This window comes from Pleurodeles waltl, chromosome 2_1 (genome assembly GCF_031143425.1).
Source record: "Pleurodeles waltl isolate 20211129_DDA chromosome 2_1, aPleWal1.hap1.20221129, whole genome shotgun sequence".
NCBI classification, from domain to species: Eukaryota; Metazoa; Chordata; class Amphibia; order Caudata; family Salamandridae; genus Pleurodeles; species Pleurodeles waltl.
In genome coordinates, this window is record NC_090438.1 from 132,461,223 (window position 1) to 132,484,061 (window position 22,839).

The 22,839-nt window shown below is 44.7% G+C and overlaps 1 protein-coding gene across 11 annotated transcripts in view; it reads right to left on the bottom strand.

Annotated features, from left to right (window-relative positions):
• LOC138262033 (phosphatidylinositol-binding clathrin assembly protein-like) overlaps positions 1 to 22,839 on the bottom strand; it is a 464,917-nt gene that overhangs the window by 186,073 nt on the left and 256,005 nt on the right. For all 11 annotated transcript variants that reach the window (XM_069211744.1, XM_069211714.1, XM_069211706.1 and 8 more), the window contains one exon: positions 10,913 to 11,020. In XM_069211744.1, the coding sequence (XP_069067845.1) occupies positions 10,913 to 11,020 (108 nt within the window). The remainder of the gene's footprint in view (positions 1 to 10,912; positions 11,021 to 22,839) is intronic.

The following is a 22,839-nucleotide window of genomic DNA, read 5'->3' on the forward strand; positions in this document are numbered from 1 at the left end:
ACGCTCTCCCAGCACAGGGGGAGAGCAGATACTACAATATTCACTGGTCTCAGGAAACAAGCGGCATAATGCTTTGCAGGGCATTACTTTTACAAAACATTTTCTCATAACTCAGCTTGTGGTGGTCTTAGGACAATGGGACCACCTACAAACCATTCACCACAACGTGCTCTTTCTGTCTAGGTCATCTCTGGGTCCCCACACTAGGTTAGTGGGGACCCCAAAATAATAACCCCTCCCATGATTCCTCGTCTTTTTAAGCGCTATCATGGCTGGAACTTCTGTTTTACAGCTGAGAACTGCTTGAGTTTTAAAGGCCTTGTGTGTAATATCATTGCTAGAGGCCTGCTACCTCTGAAAATGTGTAGTGCACTATGCCCTCCAGGGCCTAAATATATGGTTACACTGCATTACTTATTGCCATTTTCTTTTTGTGTAGTAATGCCCTCTAGGGGCTAACTATATGGTTGCATGACCATGTTTCTTACAAATGCTATTTTCATTGTGGTGTCCTCTAGGGGCAGTTCTAAGCCATATCAGCATGCTAAAAATATTCGTGCATCGAATCTTGCCTCATAATGCTTTGAAGAGCATTACTTTTACAAAACATTTTTGCTCATAACTCAGGCTGTGGTGGTCCTAGGACAATGGGACCACCTTCAAAACACTGTCTACATCATCTCTGGGTCCCCAACACTAGGTTAATGGGACCTCAAAATATTAACCCCCTCACCATTTAGTGTCTTCAGCTTTCTCATGGCTAGAACGTCTGTTTTACTGCTGGGAGACGTTTCGTTTGAAAGAACTTGTGTAGGGAAGTGGCCCTTGTTGCAGTTACCCCCCCCCAACCTTCTGCCTGATATTGATGCTGACTTGACTGAGAGTGTGCTCGGACCCTGCTAACCAGGCCCCAGCACTGGTGTTCTTTCACTAAAAATGTACCATTGTTTCCACAATTGACACACCCCAGCACACAGATAAGTCCCTTGTAAAAGGTACCAGTGGTACCAAGGACCCTGTGACCAGAGAAGGCCCCTAAGGGCTGCAGCATGTGTTGTGCCACCCTTAGTGACCCCTCACTCAACACATGCACATTGCCATTGCAGATTGTGTGTGTTGGTGGGGAGAAAAGGGCAAAGTCGACATGGCATCCCCCTCAGGATGCCATGCACACAAAATACTGCCTGTGGCATATGTAAGTCACCCCTCTAGCAGGCCTTATAGCCCTAAGGCAGGGTGCACTATATCACAGGGGAGGGCATAGCTGCATGGGCAATATGCCCCCTACAGTGTCTAAGTCCATTCTTATGGTCTGGAAGTTTGTTAAAACAAACTCCACAGTTCCATAATGGCTACCCTAAATACTGGGAAGTTTGGTATCAAACTTCTCAGAATAATAAACCCACACGGATGCCAGTGTTGGAATTATTAAATAAATGCACACAGATGCATCTTAGAGATGCCCCCTGTATTTTACTCAATCCTTCACTGCAGGACTCACTGGTCTGTGCCAGCCTGCCACTGAAAGATGAGTTTCTGACCCCCCTGGGGTGAGAGCCTTTGTGCTCTCTGGGGCCAGAAACAAAGCCTGCACAGGGTGGAGGTGCTTCACAGCCCCCTTGCAGGAACTGTAACACCTAGCGGTGAGCCTCAAAGACTCAGGCTTCGTGTTACAATGCCCCAGGACACTCCAGCTGGTGGAGATGCCCAACCCCTGGACAAACCCCCATTTTTGGCGGCAATTCCATAGATAGTGAGAAAAACAAGGAGGAGTCACCCCTTCAGCCAGGACCAACCGCCCCCCCCCCCCCAGGTCTCCAGAGCTGAAATGACCCCCTCCTTGAAAAATCCTCCATCTTGCTTTGGAGGACCAGGGCTAATAGGGATAGGAATGTGCTCCCCTCCCCAAAGGGAGTGAGCACCCGGAGGGTGTAGCCACCCTCGGGGACAGTAGCCATTGGCTACTGCCCTCTAACCCTAAAAACGCCCCTAAATCTTGTATTTAAGGGCTCCCTGAACCAAGCTAGTCAGATTCCTGGAAGGAGAAGGAAGAGGGAGAAGGAAGAGGGAGAGGGAGAGGAAGAGGGAGAAGGAAGAGGGAGAAGGAAGAGGGAGAGGGAGAGGGAGAGGGAGAGGGAGAGGGAGAGGGAGAGGGAGAGGGAGAGGGAGAGGGAGAGGGAGAGGGAGAGGGAGAGGGAGAGGGAGAGGGAGAGGGAGAGGGAGAGGGAGAGGGAGAGGGAGAGGGAGAGGGAGAGGGAGAGGGAGAGGGAGAGGGAGAGGGAGAGGGAGAGGGAGAGGGAGAGGGAGAGGGAGAAGGAGAGGGAGAGGGAGAGGGAGAAGGAGAAGGAGAAGGAGAAGGAGAGGGAGAGGGAGAGGGGGGGGGAGAGGGGGGGAGAGGGGAGAAGGGAGAAGGGAGAAGGGAGAAGGGAGAAGGGAGAAGGGAGAAGGGAGAAGGGAGAAGGGAGAAGGGAGAAGGGAGAAGGGAGAAGGGAGAAGGGAGAAGGGAGAAGGGAGAAGGGAGAAGGGAGAAGGGAGAAGGGAGAAGGGAGAAGGGAGAAGGGAGAAGGGAGAGGGAGAGGGAGAGGGAGAGGGAGATGGAGATGGAGATGGAGATGGAGATGGAGATGGAGATGGAGATGGAGATGGAGATGGAGATGGAGATGAAGAAGAAGGAGAAGAAGGAGAAGGAGAAGAAGAAGAAGAAGAAGAAAAAGGACTGCTGAGCTGAAATCCCAGCAGAGAAGAAAAGAAGACAACAACTGACTTGGCCCCTGCCCTACCGGCCTGTCTCCTGCTTCAAAGACCCTGCAACCGAGAAGCGACGTGTTCTGTAGGACCAGCGACCCCCGAAAAGCCTCCAGGGGACTGCCTGCACTCACAGAGGACCAAGAACTCCCATGGGAAGCAGCTCTGCCCAACAACACGAAGAAGACCTTCATCTTTAAAGGAACTCCCACCTCACTCAAGAAGCGTGAGTCTCCAACACTCTGCACCCGACACCCCCAGTTCGTGCCCAGAGAAACCAACTATCCAGAGAGGACCCCCAGGCGACTCCAATGACATGTCCACCCTGGGCTGACCTCCTTGCACCCCCACGATGACGCCTGAAATGGGAATCCAGAGGACCCCCTGACCACAACTGGCCAGGACAAAGCTATCCGACGCCTGGAAGTAGCACTGCACCTGCACCTGCAGCCCCCAGGCCCATGAGAAACCGACCACCGGTGCAGCAACGACCAGCAGGCAAACCTCACCCTTGCCCAGTCGGTGGCTTGCCAGAGAGGTCCCCCTGTGCACTGCCTGCAGCATGTAAGTGACCCCCGGGTCCCTCCATAGAGTTCTATTGAGAACCCGACACCCTGTTTGAACACTGCACCCGGCCACCCCTGTGCCGCTGAGGGTGTGGTTTGTGTGCCTACTTGGGGCCCCTCCAGTACTCCTCCAAACCCCCCTTGTCTGCCCTCCAGCAACGTGGGTACTTACCAGCCAGCAGACTGGAATCAGAGTACCTCCTATCTCCATAGGTGCCCACTTTATTTTGGCTCCTGTTTGACCTCTGCACCTGACCGGCCCAGTGTTGCTGGTGCTGGGTGTTCGGGGTTATCTTGAACCCCCAACGGTGGACTACCTATACCCCAGAGATTGAACCCGTAAGTGCGGTACTTACCTCTGAAGCTGTACTGTACTTACCTCCCCCAGGAACTGCTGAAAATCGCAGTGTCCACTTTTAAAATAGCTTTCTTTTTGCCCTTTTAATGAAAACTGTGTACAATACTGAATCTATTCAAAGTCTCTACTATTACTATGCAAAGTACCTTTCATTTAACGTACTTACCTGCTAAATTAATCTTGTGCTTCTAAAAGTAAATTAACAAAAGAATATTTTTCTATATAAAAACCTATTGGCCTGGAGTAGTCATAGAGTGTGTTTTCACTTATTGCTTTTGTGTGTACAACAAATGCTTAACACTACCCTCTGATAAGCCTAACTGCTTGACCACACTACCACAAATAAACATTAGTATTATCTATTATTGCCTCTGTCAAGCCTCTTGGGGAACCCCTAGACTCTGTGCACACTATATCTCATTCTGATATAGTATATACAGAGCCAGCTTCTGACACCTTGTTTTTAATATCACTGCAGTAGGCATGCTAGCACTAAAAATGCCCTCTAAGGGTTACGTATATGTTTACACTGCATTACTTTCTCCAGTTTTTTTCCATGGGGTTATGCCATCTAGATGCTAACAATATGGTTACACAACCATGTTTCTTACAAATGATATTTTTGTAATGGTGCCCTCTAGATGCTCTTTTGGGCATTCCAGTCTAATGCCACAAGTTTATTTCTGTTAATGGTTTATATGATAATTGTATGTGTTTTAATAATCTCTCCTTATTACAGTTCTGACCATGATTTAGGTCAACTTAACATCCTTATTACATTATGACTGTTTGATCACTCTTGATATGTTTGGGTAACTCTTCTAGTTTATTCCTCCTCGGTGGATGCCTTGTGTCTTTATTTGGAGAATTGTGTTAGCCAGCCAGCAACTCTGATGAAAGGGGTAGTGTAAGTGGTATTCTATTGGAATTAGCATGGCAGATTTAAATTAGGATGCTAAATGGCAACATTTTCATTATTTGCTGCAGACAGAGGAAGAGGGTAAATGGAAGTGCTTTAGTAAAATGCAGGGTCAATGAACTATATGGCAGGAAAACACGAAATTATAAGGCAGAGTTGACCAATTTATGTGGCAAGAAAAGTCCAGTTATGAATTTACAATACCAACAGTTCTAACTTAAGCAAATGCAAGACCTTTGCTTTGCAAATGGTTGTTCAATCAGGTTTCTTCAGCTGAGAGATCATTTCACATCATATATTTGAAAAGCGAGATTGATATTTCCTTGAAACAAAGTAGATAAAAAAAGAACAGCCAAGTATTTTATGCCTACAGTGCAGTCCAAACTGAAGTAACAATCTTACAGTACATAACCTAAAGGATGGAATCAAGTATTACAACCTTATTAGAAAGGCTAAAAGCTATTTATATAGAGATGAAGCAGCTAACGCTGCTCTTAAGAATACTCCAATTCCCACAGCAGCCATATGGATGCAAATTAACAGCTTTGCACCACACTACAGCTGGACTAATTTCAAAACAACCACACAAGCACAGTAAAACTCCCTGCTGAACAAATGTAATACCTTTTTCCACTTCACACCCAATTCATGATCTCCTGATTTTTCCACTCCTCTGACCTGAGAATTATTAAGTTAAATTATTTTTGATTTTTTTTACTATTAATAAATATGCTATGATCTTGATGAACAAGTAACTAACCTCTGGTAATGCTACTGCTGGTAGAGACCTGCATAGTCATAGATTCCTCAGTTTTTTAATATTCCCCAGGTTCCAGACTGGTTCTGGAAACTTTTCAGCAGAACCTTTTCACGCAGGTAGGTGGATCTGTCCAAACAATCTTCCCAGTTCTTTGGAAAAGCCAGGAAAACTGCTGCAATTTGTATTGTTATGACCTTCAGAACAGGTGATAAATGTAATTGAGAACTACCTGTAACTGGAGTCCACTGTAGCACCACTGGTCTGTAAAAGTAGACGATCATAAATCTTAAACTATGAGGCTTTTCCTTTTTGAGAGGAATATTAAATATTTAAATACTAAATATTATTTTCCACAGGATATTGTAGCCATTTATAAATCAATAAGCCCCGCAATCTCAAATAAAAACAAATAATAATCTCAGCTGTATTGAACAGTCATGAACAGTGCACAATATTCCCTGCTAAAATTGAGGGAGTAGTAGGAGAAGGTTATTGGGTACCTGGCGGTAAGAGAATGGCAAACAGTCACATCTTAGGTATGTGGCAATTAGAACTGGTTTCAGGCTCATTTATTTTAAGATTCTACACAGGGTAAATTTTACTAAGGTACAGCGCAAGTTATTCAGATAGGTTACTCTCACCACTCTGAGGGACTGAGGTGCGGAGAACTCTTTCTACCACATACTGTGGTCATGTTCTACAATGCACTTTTTTTGGAGGCACGCAATGAGAAAATTGAAACCACTTTATATCTCTCTCCCATGGAGATAGTGCTGTTCATTTGAGGAGACACTGATGACACTAGCTACAATAGGATATTTGATGATGTTGCACTTGTGGTTGCTTGGTTAGATTTATCTTAAAGATTCTGAAGTAGACTGGTTTCAACACTGTTAAAGTGGTGTAAAAAGTTTGACTGGTGTAGGGAGGTGGAGCAACTGATCTTTGAGAGTTACTTTGCTACATGATTTGTGCAAATGGTCTGTTTTCTACAATGGAATACAAGAGAATGCTTGTGGCGTTCGGAGCAAATGCTTGAAAATGTAAAAATAGAATAAAAATTACTTTAAGATATATATTTTCACATCACAAATAAGACGCTTTATCAAATGCTCCCAACACTGTACAAAGAATATTTAAACCAACAAAGCTGAACACATTTGCAGCGTCAACTCACCATTTTAAAATTGTTGCATTTTGCCAGCATTGGAAAGAATGCAATGACAAGAAATAGAAAAATCACTCATTTATTTGTACTTCAGAGGGAGATTTGCAAGCCGTATGTGTGGTGCTACCTACCTGATAAATGGGTGCAGGCGTGAGTGATGTAGGCAGTGACTGCATTTACCATTTTTGTTTTAATCAAAACATTTAGAAAAGCAATTCACATGATAAAGCGCGTACATTCATAATATGACCCTCAAATGCTTCATGTTTTTGGTAACGACCCATACTTCCACAACAGTATATTTGCCAAAACGAGAGTTCCCTCCCTACTTGAATATATACCACTGCATCATAATATCATATTCCTGTGCAAAACTAACTTAGTGTGTTAGCTTTTCAAAATCAAAACAGTCATCATTTATACACCAATTTGTGCACACAATCGAATATATTTAACCTACCCCACATGCATATTAACATTACAGCAGCCAGGGTTTGCAAAGGGGAATTAACACAATGTCTCAGCATAGTATAACAGGCTATTATATATGCTAGGATTTGGGCTCAACAAAACATGATCCTATTCACACTTTAACATCAGAAGCAAAGAAACACATTGTGACAGTTCCCCCTGCCCATTGGAAGACAGAGATATAGCAGAGTGAGATAAATCTGATTTTTATGTTAGTTTTATGTGGCTCATGTGATACTCAGTGAAACAAAATGAAAAACCTTGAGCTCGTCAGTTTATGGCCTTGAAAAAGGTTTCCATTAGCAAATGTAGTATGGCACAGAGGACTTTGAAAGTTGGAAGATGTTTATTACTGGAAGCACAGATTACTCTAAATTGCTAGAAGCACAGAAATAAAGCGTTGCATAATTGTAACAGCAGTTGTCTATTATGGGTGTTTGTAAAAGGCACCTAATATATCTGCTTATATCCGGGAATATGGAACACTTAAAACTCTCTTAAAATAAAAACATGTATGTAAGGACGGCATTTTACTTACATTCTTTACCTTTCAATTAAAAAGGTACAAAATATCACAAACTGAGCACATTTCTGAAAAAGAGATTAGAACACTGCATTCATTTTTCCCTATTAAAGCAGATCAAGTGAAGGGAACCACTTTCAATCATCCACAGCCTTACCTACAAGAACTGCACTATAACTTTAAGCAGACAACGATCTGCTGGGTCAGTGAGGCCAATCACAAAAAGTTTAAAAAATGTTTGATACACAAGTCAATCTGTTTCAATACGGCAACAACATTGGATAAAAGAAAATGGCTATCCTGCAGTGGCTAACTAATTAGCAGTAAAAAAACAACTTAGTGGGCCAATGTCACATTGCCTTATTTTTGTACTGTATTAAGATAGTTTCTGACAGTGACACAATTTTACAGCTGGTCACACATGAGAGCTGAATTCTGGTGTACACTTGAATATTTGGGTCTGGGGTTTGGCAGCACAGCTGTCAGACTATTGTTTTCAATATATTTAGAATTGTCTTTTTGTCAGTCTTCATCGGTTATTGGCTTTTCTTGATCAGTCCCTTTACTGCTGGCTTGACACTTTGTCAATCACCTCTTGGTTTAGTTCTCTCACCTGATGCTGTGGGCTGCCTGGGGGAATCCTGTCACCTTCAGTGAAGTGCTTGTATCAAAGTGCATGAGGAACAACTCTACAACTACAGGAGGCCTATCGGCAACTCAATGCTCTTTCACATTTATTACAGTGACCTCAGCCAAGATGGTGGTGTTGTTAACTAGCCCTCACCATGAGACAAGCGTCGACAAATGTCTCTGTGCACACAGGTCAGCCAGCTCATCCACCAGGCATTTATGTGAGGGCAATGCACAGTCAGCTGAACCTTCAAGCTCTTCCTGGTGGACCTCTTCTAAAGACTGAATGAGACGAGCAGTTTGTGTGCTCCAGGAACAAGTCATGGATGTTCCATCAGGCAAGCTCACAGGCACACCACTTGGTCACTACTCAGTAGGTCCAGGCTGCAGCTCCCACCACAAGCAGTGTCTCCTGTGTCATGAGCTTGGCTGCCATGCTGCTACACACCTCCTCCTCCATCACCTTCCTCTACCCATACTATTCTGTGCTTGAGCAGGATCACCGCTGCCTCCCTGCTCTCCTCCTAGTCAGGTTACACAAGCCCTCTTTACTCTTTCTGTCCACTGTTGCCTGGCTCATTTATTGTCTCGTTGTATTCCCAGAGTTTAGTAAAACCTCCTCTTCCTGAATCTTCAGACTGTCTTTCAAGGCCCAGATTACAAACCCAGGCCTCCTTTGTTTAGCGATTGCCCTCTCCCCCAGTTTGATGAGCCTTATTAGACACTCTCAGATTGCTCCATCTGGACCATTTCTGCACCATAAGCCACTCCTCATTGCTTTACATGGTCTTATCTCACATGAAAATGTTCACTTCTTCACAGGCTCTACTTCTGGCATGTCAGATATTATATAGGCTACTTGCCTTCCTAATTGCATTGTCATGTGTTGAGACACAACATTCCATTTATTCTACTTAGTTCAGTCTTTGCAGTAAGAAAGCAAAAACAGTAGTAAAAGCTGCTTACAAAATGAAGAGCAGCCAAGGACAGAGCGAATGAGATGGAGAATGACCCTTCCCACCTGGCAACAGAAGTATGATGGGAGCCCAACCCTCTTGGAGTCAGACTGTCATACTGCAACTTCTACTGAGTCTTAGTGGTGTGCATTAACACACAGGCATGGCCAGGCACACACAAAATGAGAGTCTACAGTTACCCTTTTACCCATACCTGAAAGGTCAATGACAATGGTTGTGATTTTGAAGGGTACCGGGTGGGGGAGGATCGGCAGGGGCAACTATACCATTAATTTCTTTTCTCCTATGACATTTGCTCAACCTCTCTGACTCTACCGTAGCCCAGGTAGTCAAAGTGCCACTATCTGTATTTGTTGGGTTCCAGCATCTGTCCAGACATTTATGTTTACAGAACTGAGGGATTGGAAATGGGTTTCAGTTACAACGCAAAGGGCACTGCATGACCTCTGAAACTCTGCTTATCCCCTAAACCTTGATAGTTGCTCTGTACAGGGGACGTAGGAATCTGTGCAGCATGCCTTAAACCGACCAAGCTATTTCATAGTAAAGAGTGTACATTTAGTCACTCTTGCTTCTGGACATGAGCCAGAGCTGTTTTTTATAGATTTCTTATACATTATCACACCAGCTGAACTTTCAAAGCCATTTTACAGTTTCCAATCAAGGTCACTGAGGAGTTAAATTCCTAAAAGAGGGTTTTACTTTCCAGCATCCTGAGTAAGTTCAATGCAAACTGATTATAACAGACATCAAAAAGTCATGTCGTTCACCACTCTATGTTTCAGGCAGCTCTACTGTCTTTCTCTTGGGGAACTCAAGTGAATGGTAATACAATTCAAAATTGAGGAGAATTGAATCCGAAATGTTGAAGTATGAATCGGGAGTCTAGACATCAATAATCATAGTAGGACTCAAAAGGTCTTTAATGGTAATGCTAAAGTAATGTTAAAGAAATATATAACTAAAACAATCTGGCATGGCTTTAGAAGCAAGACTAACTGAAAATGCTTTACTGCTTACCGTAGAAGGAATGACTGCTCAATCCGTGTGATATTGTAAAAAAATCAAAATACAAAACAAAACAACAACTCAAATGTGCAAATGTCTGTTCCTGGACGTTAGCTGGAATTGTGGTCTGTGCTTTGTTTCTAACTATTGTGTTACCAGGATGCTCACCTTCTAGTAGAAGGCAGAGTTAAAAAGGAAGACTGTGTTTGAAGTATGTGTCTGACATCTGCATGGCACCTCCTTCACACTTTGACATGGAGAACTAAATGTCCTCCTGAACTACTCAGATATGACATGAGGCAAAAGAAAAGTGAAGGTTAAATACGCACTTCAAGCTAAAGAACATTACTTGCTTTAGAACACACAATGCATCTCTACTTGCTCTCTGCATGTGTTGAATAGCTCACCCAGTGTTGCATTCTTCCCTTCGCCTCCTAAAGTTTATTTTTCTCTTTAACTAAAAATAAGCACTACAATTATCAAAATACAAAGTTAACAAATTATGCACTTATATACAACGAAGAGCCAAATATGATGGCTTTGCACTGAAATTGTATTTCACTCTTGTACACGTCACTTGCTGTTCTTGCCACATTCCTTTCTGTTCCATTTTTCCATTTGGATTACTCTTTACTGTAGACATGGTTAGTGTCAAACAGACCTGCATCAACATTTGTTAGTTTTGAGAACGGGTGATTATGTTCTTAAATTATGGCACATTTATTGTTGTGTTGGGGATATTTTTACAAATCAAACTAATTTAATTAATAGATCTAAAATACTTTACCATTGGCCGTTTGGTTATCTTGTGAATTTGATTTGGCTCCAAATACGGCATCAAAATCCACACTAATAGGCGAAGAAGCGCTCTGAGAAGCTGAGTGAAGAGGAAATCCTAGCAACGAGAAACACATAGTTAAAAGAAATAAACATTAAGTGACACTTGTAAAGTAAGTCAGAAACTTTGCATTTAACGTGCACAGGGTGAAAGTGAATGATCTGAGGGAATGGAAGGCGTATAAAACAGAGAAGCAAAACATGCATAGAATATTCATCTATTTCTATTTTACTAATATTTGATTAGCAAAAAACTTACTCTCCAAGGCACCCTACATTCTTTTAGGTTCATAAGGTAACCACCCGTTACTAGCTGTTCATCAAGGAACTCCATTGATATTCACAAACACTAGGAAATCATTAAATGCTGGAATTTCTTGCCCTATATGTGGGATTTCGAACACTTTAAGAAGAGGAAAATATTCTGTAACAGTAATTTTGCAACTTTGGCCAATAAAAATGAACGTACTGCATTATTCCACTGTTGGAAACTGCCTTTTCTGCAGGGTTATCCCTAAACGTTTTGCTTCTCGCCTCCTGTTTTAGATCCTGTGCTGAATTTCATTTTTGCTGGCTTTAGGACTCTGGGCACTTTACCACTGCTGACCAGTGTAAAGTGCAAGTGCTCTCTCTCTAAATAGTAGTGGTGATTGGTTTATCCACGCCTGGCATATTTGATTTACCAGTAAGTCCCTAGTATAGGTCACCATGTGTGTCCAGGGCCTGCAAATCAAATGCTACTATTGGGCCTGCAGCACTGATTGTGCCATTCAGAAGAGTAGCTCTGTAAACATGTCTCAGGCCTGGCATTTGCAGTGTGTGTGCAGTTTGAGGCTTCCATTTAGACCTGTCAAGTGCACCCACTTGTCAAGCCCAAACCTTCCATTTTACTACATGCAAGTCACCCTAAGGTAGGCCCAAGGCAGCACCATGGGCAGGGTGCAGTGTATTTAAAAGGTAGGACATTACTGGTGTGTTTTACAAGTCCATATAGTGAAATACTGATCAATTCGGTGTTCACTATTGCAAGGACTATCTCTCCCATAGGGTAACGTGGGTATTGCCTTGAAATATCTATTAAGTGTAATTTCCCAGAGGGAGCAGATAGAGATGTGGTGTTTGGGGTCTCTGAACTCAGATTTTAAAAATACATCTTTTGGTGAAGTTGGTTTTTTAATTGTAAGATTAAAAATGCCACTTTTAGAAAGTGGGCATTTTCTTGCTTAGCCATTCTGTGCCTCTGCCCGTCTGTGGAAGACACATCTGGGTCTGGATGACAGTTGGGCTGTTTGTCAGTTCACTCTATACAGTCAGGAAAAGGGAGCTGAGGTGTACCCTGAATATCCCGATGGCCCATCACCAGGTTGATGGGTCTTCCTAAGCTAGAGTGGTGGGAGAAGCTGACACTTGCACATGAACAGGGATGTTCCTGTCCTCAAGCAAAGCAGTCTACAACTCCCCCTGGAGTGTGTCTGGGTCCAGGGCAGGAAAGACAGGGACTTGTGCACTACAAAGACTGAGGATAGTCCAGGAAGAAGAGCTGGAGGCTGTAGGAGGGATTGTCCATCTGCCTGTTGCTTTGCTGTGCTGGTCTGCTGCTTCCTGCTTCTGTCCTGGGAGTGAAAGGACTGGACTTGGCTTTCTACATTCTGCTCCCAAAGGGTCTCAGAGGGCTTGGACTGAGCTTGCCGCATGTTAAGAAGTCTCAGGGAAATCAAAGACTTAATCTGCCAGTATCAGTATCTTGCTGAGTCTCGACTGGCCAAGTGGTGTCAAATCCAGTTCCTGGGCCATTGGGAGTGAGTTCTGGTGTAACCAAGAAGAAACAAGCATATGGACTCCAGAGTGACTTCGGAAATGGTGCCGCTGTCCAACTCCGCACCGCTGCCTGCATCGAAGCCGTGGTCCCCGCTGAGTGCAACGATCTCAACCAATGCCACAGGTCTGACGTCTCCACAGGGCCTCCCAAGTCCTGCCACAGCTTGAGTCCAAAGTGGCGTGTCACCGATGCCCGTGACACCCAACTATACCGCAGCACCTGTGGCCCCGTGGTGTGATCATAATACTACTAAGTCGATGCCTTGCTTCTTGACCTGCTGGATCCATCAACCCAGCCTTGTCGTAAGGAACCAATGCCTCGCCACCAACGAAGATTACCTCCTCTGAAACCGTAAGGAACCAATACCTCACCTCCCCAGTAGCAGTAAGGAACCAACGTCGCACCGGCTCCAGCAACATCTCACCTCCCCGACTACGTGCAACGTCTTTGTTTCCTTATTTTCCAAGGCACTATATCTTGACTCTGTGCGACTCTATGACCGGCCTGCACTCCCTACCGAGTGGTGTTGGGGATGACTCAGTCAAGACGTCATGATAGCCTCCAGTTGGAGCTATTGTGTTTCTAAGCAGTATACTAAGAGTTAATATTTGCAATTTTTTTTATCTTTGCTACTTTGTATCTATGCTGGATTTTTGGGCTTGTTTTACTCAGATATATATTGGCTATTTTGCGAAACTGGTGTGTGGGGGAGAGGGGGCGCGGGGTGTGTATGGAAATGTATAGCCCACGCTGTGAGGACCATTCCCCATAGTGTGTTTAAGTAGTTTCCAGAGAGTGTATCAAAAAACTTAAAGTGCAGTTATGTTTGCCTCAGTCAACTAGAACCAAAGCGCATGCAGAGTTTGAATAGTAAATACACTGGGGGAGAGGGAGGCTAGAAAAGACTTTTCTCCTAAAGTTAAACCTTTTGTTCTCTTATACGGGTGTATCTTGACACTAGACACCTCATATGGAGAATATGAGTATTGGGGAGGAGGTTTAGAATGACTAGTTACTTACCTTCGGCAGCGCCTTATCTGGTAGAGACTACATCTAGCTGCAGATTCCTAACCTCTGAATTCTCCCCAAGAGTCAGACTGGAGCCAGAAGATTTTCGTGAGCAATACCCATGTGCCAGTAGGTGCTGTCAATTGGCTTCACGTCTGTCATTGATGTCGTCTGCGACGGAAATGACGACGCGGTTCCTATATAGGCGACACCTAGGCGTGCTGACAGTTTCTTTTCACGACTTTTTACGCCGGAATCGCAGAGCCATGAAGAACACTGACTGGTTTGTCACAAGTAAGGCCCTGAAAGGGGAGTCCCCGCACAGTGGGGAGGAATCTGCATCTAAATATAGTCTCTACCAGATAAGGAGTTACCGAAGGTAAGTAATGTGTCCATCTGACAGAGATTTCTAGCTGCAGATTCCTTACCTCTGAATGGATACCCAAGCAATACCAGTCCCAGAGGTGGGTTAGCAAACCAAGTTCAAACCAGAAAGTCTTCCAGGACCAAACGGCCAAAGTGGCCATCCCTATAAACTTGACTGTACAGACAGCAGTGTTTGGCAAGAGATGCAGAGATGCCATGTCATAGTGATTCTCCTGATGCTGCGGCTGGAACTCCATGTGCTAATGCTGTGGTTGTGGCTGTACTTGGGTAGAGCGAGCGATCAAACCTTGGAGGGGGGGTTCTTTTTAGCCAGTGCGTAGCAAATCTTAATGCAGAGTACAACCCATCTGGCAATGTTCTGCTTCTATGCTGCCCAACCTTTCTTTGAACCCAAATACCCTAAAAAGGGTTGGCCATCCAACCAAAACTCTATGAAATGGTCAAGGTAGAACACCAAAGCTCTTTTTTTTTAGGGAAAATAGGGAAGGTGATGGATTGGCCTCAGCAGATCAGGATACCAGTCTCTCCAAGCCCAGTCTGGAGTCACAAGGATTACTTAGGCCTGACCATTCCTGATCTTCTTGAGCACACTGGACAGAAGTGTTATTGGCTGAAAGGCGTACAGGAGGCCTGAACTTTACTCGAGGCGAAAAGTGTCTCTGAGGGATTGCTACACTGAATCCCCAATACAAAAATCTGCTGATATTGCACATTCTCGGCAGAGGCAAACAGATCTAACCAAGGCACTCCCCACTGCTCAAAGAGACCTTATGTCACTCCCGGATAGAGACGCCATTCGTGTCCGGTAGGCATTTTCATCCGAGTTCATCCACTCTGGCATTCAGAGAGCCTGTCAGATTCTGAACCACCAGGGATATGCCTTGCTGTTCTAGCCATGTCCAAAGGCGTACAGTCTCCTGACAAAGGGTCCATGACCCCACCTCACCCTGCTTGTTGCAGTACCATATGGCAGTGGTGTTGTCCGTGAACACCTGTACCATTGTTTCCTTGATAATCTAAAGAAACGCTTTCAATGCCACCCGGCTCGCACAGAGCTCCAGCATGTTGATTTATACTCCTATTTCTGTCAGAGACCAGATGCCTCTGATCTCCACCTCTCCCAGATGATCGCCACATCCCAGTAGTGACCAGTACATCACTACTGTCAGATCTGGTTGGGAAAGGGCCAGGGACAGGGCCAGGGATCCGCCTCTGGCCCAATCGTGACTCATTAACCACCACTGCAGACCTTTTGGAGTTCCCTCGAAGATCTGGACCATGTAAGACTGACTGCCCTGATGCTGTGCCCACTGGAACTTCAGGCCCCACTGCAGAGCCTGCATATGCCATTTGGCATGTGTCACCAGCAGGATGCAGGAGGCCATGAGGCCCAGCAGTCTCAGAGTTATTCCCAGCAAAATCCAGGATAGAGGCTGACACATCGGTGTCACAGCCTGAATATCCTGGACTCACCGCTCAGAAGGATAAGCCCAAAACTGACTGTATCAAGAACAGCTCTAATGAAAGGGAGCACCTGAGAGGGAGTCAGGCGTGACTTCTGCACATTTATAGTGCACCCCAGTGAATGCAGGAGGTCGCCGTAGTCTGGAGGTGGGAGATGACAGCCTGGGGCAAGCTCACCTTCAACAGCTAGTCGTCGAGATAGGGGAAGACTGAAACCCCTGATCTCTGCAGGTGCGCTGCAACCACCGCAATCACCTTGGTGAACACTCAAGGGGTACTGGTAAGGCCAAAGGAGAGCATGGTGAACTGAAAGTGCCTGTGGCCCACTGTGAATCGCAAGTAATGTCTGTGGGGAGGCAGAACGGGGATATGAAATTAATTGTCCTGCAAGTCTAACACTACCATTCAGTCTCATGGGTCCAGGGCAGACAAGACCTGAGCCAACGTGAGCATCATGAACTTCTTCTTGAGGAAGAGAATGAGGAATGGTAGGTCTAAGATAGGGTGAAGGCCCTTGTCCTTTTTGGGACCAGAATGTAGTGGGAATAGCAACCATAGCCAAATTTTGACACTGGAACCCTCTCTGTGTCTCCCTTGGCCAAGAGAGCCGTAACTTTCTCACGGAGAAGGGACAAGTGATCTTCCGCCATCGGATCGTAAGATGGTGGCATTGATGGTGGGGTAGTCTCGAAGGGGATGGAGTAGCCCCTTCGGGCTATCTGCAAAAAACACCTGTCCGAAGTGAAAGAATGCCAGTGGGGCAGGTGATCGCTACTCCCTGCTGCCAACTGGTCCGTGGTGGGAGCACAGACTAGGAAGGCTTAGAGGCTGCTGCGGTGGGGAGGGGTGCCCAACTGACCAGACCACTGGCCACCTGACCCACAAAGTCAGTTACCACCACGCCTTTGGCCACGCAGAGGCTGGGCAGCATGTGCAGTATGGTGGCTGGGCAAGAATTGGTATAACTGAAAACCTCTTCCGTCACCCGGAAAGGCGGTACTGGGTGGGCACCGCAAGGCCAATAACCTGGTCGCAGCTCCAGAATCCTTCAAGTGGTCGAGCACAGAGTCTGCCTTGTCTCAAAAGAGATGGGTGCCATCAAAGGGCATGTCCATTAAAGAAGCCTGGACTGCTTCAGAAAAGCCAGACGTCCTCCATCAGGACATAACTCTGGATTCCCTATCGAATTGAGCAGAAGATAACGTGTCTTGTGAGCTAGAGGCTTGGATGGCGCCAGCAGCATCGGCGTCGGGACTGGTATCGGGGAAGGTGGGAGGGTTGTGGTCACAATCCAAACACCACAAACACATGGAGGTGTGGCTCTGTCATGGACATTGCCCAATGACAGGACCTGCAGGGCTTGAAACTTTTAATCCTAGAAGACATCCCTCAACACACCAGGAGGAAATATCTTGAAAAATGTTTGACAAAAGTAAAAGAAAGAAAAAAAAGAAAAAAAAGGCCTGAAAAAAATGATTGTGGGGTAGCTCTCTTCGCGTCAGCACGGACCGGTGCAGAAACAAAAGAACTGACGTTGGCGGGCACACCTGAGTGGCACCTATATAGGATCCAGCACTGACTACTTCAACGACGGACGCAGAGCCGATCTATGGCCATCCACCATCATGCAGGGGTACTGCTCATGAATATCTTCCAGTTCCAACCTGGTGACTAGGGAGAATTCAGAAGGTAAGGAATCTGCAGCTAGAAGTCTCTATCAGATTAAACTCAAGCTATGGAGTAGGAACTCGAATTAATCAAGACCTTCACTCAGGTGTCAGGGTGTTGTGTACGTAGGAAGCTGGCTCTGTATTCACTTCTACCAAAGTAAGATATACTGTGAACAGAGTCCAGTGGATCCCCAGAGGCTTTACAGAGCCTAAAGTAGATAGTTCTAACACTCTCTTTTTATGGTAGCGTGGTCAGGCAGTTAGGCTTATCAGAGGGTAATGCTAAGCATGTGTTGTACGCACACAGTCAAGAAGTGAGGCACACGCTCAATGACTAACTCCAGACCAATTGATTTATGTATCAAAAATATATTTGTTACTTTATTTCTAGATCCAAAAGAATCTTTGTTGCAGGTAAGTACAGTTTCAAAAATGTATTACTTTCAAGTATCAAATGCACTTTGTACAATTTGCAGATAAAACAGTTTACAGGTAAGTAATACTTACAGTCTCAAAATAGGACACAGTGAAATTTCTCATACAAAGCAATGCAGTCCTATGGGAAGAAAAGTAACAAAATCTGCAGGTAAGTAGTTGAATTACAATCCTAGTCTGGGTGCACCGCCAGCAACACGGGCCGGACGGTAGCAGAGGTCAAAGTTGGTGTTGGGGCCCAATGCTTTTCAATGGTGGAGCCCCGGTGGTCACAAAGATGCAGCAGGCTTGTTCCAGGGAGTCGACTGAAGAAAACCAACTGCTTGACAGGTAAGTAGAGAACCCATTGGTCGCTGCTGGACCGTTGGTTGAGTTCCCCAAGGCCAGGAGACTGCGGGTGGAGGGGTACCCCTCGAAAGCAAGATGGAGGATTCTGTCAGGAAGGGTCCACCTCAGCTCTGGGCACCCTAGAGGTGGTCCCAGCTGGAGTGGACACTCCTCCTGGTGTTTACAAATGTTCCCACCAGACCTGCCACCAAAAGCAGAGCCTAGTCCGGGGGCATTCATCTCCACTAGCTGGAGTGGCCTGGGACAGTGTAATAGGAGGCAGGAGCCATTGAAGCTAACCGCCAAGTGTTGCAGTTCCTGCAGGGGGAGGTGTGAGGCACCTCCATCCAGAGCAGGCTTTGTTCCTGACCCCAGAGAGAACAAAGACTCTTACCCCAGGCAGTCAGAAACTTGCCTGTTAGTGGCTTGCAAGCCCAGACCGGTCACACCTACACCAGAGGATTGGTTGTAATCCCTAAAATGCCCTCTGCATGCATTTTTCAATAAATCCAACACTGGCATCAGTGTGGGTTTACTGAGCTAAGAAGTTTGATACAAAACTTCCCCGTCTTCAGTGAAGCCATCAAGGAGCTGTGGAGTTCGTAATGACAAACTCCCACAGCCCATTTACTCAATATGGCCACACTGCACTTACAATGCCTAAAAATTGACTTAGACACTGTAGGGGCATATTGCTCCTGCAGCTATGCCCTCACCTGTGGTATAGTGTACCCTGCCTTAGGGCTATATTGCCTGCTAGAGGGGTGACTTACCTATGCCACAGGCAGTAGTTTGTTGGCATAGCACCCAGACTACCTTTTTCTCCCCACCAGCACACAGAAGCTGCAATGGCAGTGTGCATGTGTTTGGTGAGGGGGCCCTTAGGGACCCTCCCTGGCCACAGGACCCTTGGTACCACTGGTACCTTTTACAAGGGACCTAACTGCGTGCCAAGGGTGTGCCGATTGTGGGAGCAATGGTACAGTTCTGGGAAACTACACAGGTGCTGTGGCCTGATTAGCAGGATCCCAGCATATACTAGGTGGTCAACAACTATCTAATATGTTATATGCAGATAGTCTATTACTAATTAGTAACACCAGAATAGGCATGCAAAAACTGCTCAACAAATTAGAAGAATATACAGGAGCAAACGAATTAGGAATCAACCATAATAAATCTAAAATGATTACTTTAAATCATAGACCCATTAGCCAACGTAAATGCCACTTGACTGGGAAGACCCTTGAGGAAGTAAGTTCATACAGATACCTAGGAGTCATGGTCGATGCCAGATGTAACTATGCCCTACAAAAAGAAGCAATAACAAAATAAGACGCAGGCACTTACCCACGCTTTTTGCAAGCTATCAAACTCAATCTGTGGTCATGCTCTGAACCCATTAACAGCCATAATGAGAGCAAAATTACTTTCAACCCTCACCTATGGGACCGAAATAATGAGGGGGATGGAAGTAGATCTCCTGGATAAGCTACTGATAAAGACATACAAGCGTGTTTTTCGGCTACATGGGCGTGCCTCGCCAGCCCAGGTCAGACTGGAATTTATGCTGGTCAGGCAGTCGCTAGCCCGTCCGGCGGCATATACCAAATGCGGTTACAAACTGAGTCGTGCCCCAAAAGGGTCTTTAGCTAATCTAGTCTGGCAGGAAATTATCTCAGGGAATTGCAAATACTTAAGTTATCTAGAAAAGAGTAAAAGTCTTTTGAACTTAGGTGAGGTATGCGACCAGTCGCTGCCGGTCCCAGCTTTCAACAAAGCAGTGAATAAATCAAGTAAATTACAGAGCTGGCTAGAAGATAGGGAGGCTCTATCTAAAAGGGTGCATAGTTGGTTGATCCTTAACTCTTATAAAAACGTTCAAAGAATCACCACTTATGGCTGGCCCCTACTGACAGAAAATCAAGCAACGCTTTCTAAGACTCAGGCTGGATGAAGTTCCAACGCTAGACCTCATGCCAAAATGGAAGAAAGAGCAGCGAGTTGGCTCCCAGGAGTGCTGTCTATGTCACCTGGCAGAAGAAAACTTAGTGCACGTGGTCTGCATCTGCCCAGCTTTGGCTGCTGAAAGAAGACTTTTACTGAAAAAAGAATTAAATGGTTTAAGGATCAGATCCTGTAGACAAGCATTAATCGAAGATTTTAATCCACGAAATACCATATTGAATATTAGGCTGGTCCAATTTTTGGCAATTTTTTAATTCAAAACTTCTGTCTCCTGAAACAACCTAGTCACAGGGAGTGCGAAAATGGCAACAAAATCTTTTAATTCAGTATGAACACCTCAAAGAATGGAATGTTCTTATGCAGCATTGCAGAGTGCTCAGCCAGCGCTGTAACAAATGCTGGTACCAAACAATCGGATCTAAGTAGGGGCAAACCAAATCTCTAGAATATATCATGCCATTTTCTTCTTACGACTTTTACTGTACTACAAATGTTTTACTGCACCAATATCGTATCATAGAGTACTCAGCCAGCACTGAAACAAAGTCTTGTACTAACATTTGGATTTAAGTAGGGGTAACCCAAATCTGTAGAATGTATCATATCATATTTCTATTTCACGACATTTACTGTAATATTAATCTCTTATTGCACTAATATTATTTGTTAAATTGCATGTGAAAGGAACTTATTTTTATGGTTTTAATTAACTAATAAAATGTCATCATCAGTCAAATTAGCATCATATATCAGGCAAAGGTTGGGGGTAACCATGCCAAAAGGGGCACTTTCCTACAGTATATAACCCTCAACAGTGTCCGAAAGGGATACAAAAAGAGTCAATCTAATTGTACAATACAACAGTAACAACTATTGGTTCAATATGAATCTATGAGTGTATGGGCTACTCGTGTAGCTCGTTATGGATCATACCAAAGAAAAGACAGATTCTGCAAAGAGAATAATAGTCATTAAATTACACTACAGTAAGAGGTAATTAAATTGTAACTTTTGAGGCATGGCATTGTAAACTCAAATATTGTGCATAAACTGAAAACAACGCACTTGCTCCATACATGCCTACTAACTTTTATAATTGTTGCATATGCTTCCTAATTGCAATCTAATTCAACTATTTCAGCTGGCAAATACTGTTTCTATAAGTGACAGATAATTTTTATTTAGTTGAGGCCTGTCACACATGAGTAACAGAGAAAACGCTTCTCCCAATGAACTTAATAAAGGAACTGCTATTACGTCCTTGCTTTGAAAAACAGCAACTACCTTCCACTGCCCAAACCTAATTACTGTGACTAATTTAGTGCTGAAAGAGCAAGGAACATGTTCAAGTTCCATCGAGGCTTGGTGAATGGAGAAGGCAGGCATATGGTTATCTTACCTTTCAGAAAATGCATCACGACTATTGATTTAATTATGAGGAAAAAAGAGAAAGGGCAAAAGTGATGACAAGTAACCTTTGACCATAACAGAGGTAAAACCTTGCTGGGTCGAAGATAAAACAAACCTAGAGGATTGGAAAAACTGGAATGAAGAGGATCAACCTTTTCCCCAGCATACAAACGTCACAAAGCATAAGCAGCACTTCGAAATAACATACTTAGTGAAAAGACATTAATCACCCAAAATTACTGCGGGAAGCAAATCAGTCACTTAAACGTTATCCACTCAATCTTCAAGCAACTTGGGAAGATTCTGAAGCAGCATTCTTAAGTAATATTTTGGTACTAGTAATCCAGAATTTATAATAGGTGAAACATTACCAGTATCAGAACACAATGCAATCTGGATTGGGTCAGCTACTCAACTAGGAAAATCTGAGCTCAAATATAAAGTCAACACAGATGCCTTAAAGCTATGCTATTTCTGCTAGCAAAACGGAGAGTGGCCATGCACTGGGGAGGGCGCCCGCCCCCACAGTTACCGCCTGGTTATGTGACATCATATATTGCCAGGAACAATTAGATGCATATTGGGACCACCACGATCCCGATCCAGACATATGCTGCCCCCTAGGTTTATACTTACACGGCCCAAACCTACCCCCTTTGCCCCGCCACCAATGCTTTTGCCAGCGCACCACAAACGAGGGGGTAGTCACCCTGGCACGCCGTATCCCACACTCAACCTATGTGCAGCACCTCAAATCATGTTGTGCCACCCCTACCCATGCAAATTGCCACTACATTAGTATTATTTGACTACATGTCCGTGACTTCCAGGCTCCATCTAGAAGCAAAGCAATATAGATCCTATGCCATTGATTTGCTTTCTGGACCATGTGCAATATGTTGTACTTACAGATGCATGTATGTAACTGTATAATGTGGTGACAAACATCTTTCACGACACAATGGCCTTTGAGTCATTTGGCCATAGTGGAAGGGCTAATGAGTTCACATTGTAGAGAAGTCAGTAAACTGTGAAACAAGTTTCCTTTTTTTTTTTATTGCATAAAACTCAGCTCAGTGTACAGAAACTGAAGCAAACACGTACATAGACACAGTGACAGCACTTAGAAGGCACAGAGCATTAACATGATACAAAAGCTTTGTTTGATAATAAATGGAGTTACTAGGATGTTGCACAACTTTCCCTCGCTTCCCTTGTCCCCTCCCTCCCAATCGTTCACCTAGGTAGGCGTGCCAGTTCCCCCAAACTTTATCCCATTTCTTAGGGCAGCCCCTACTCTGCTAAACCCCTTGTTATGCCCTTTGACACCAATCCATACATATCAGATTTCCAGTCCTCTATTTGGGGAGGGGTGGCTGCAACCGAGGC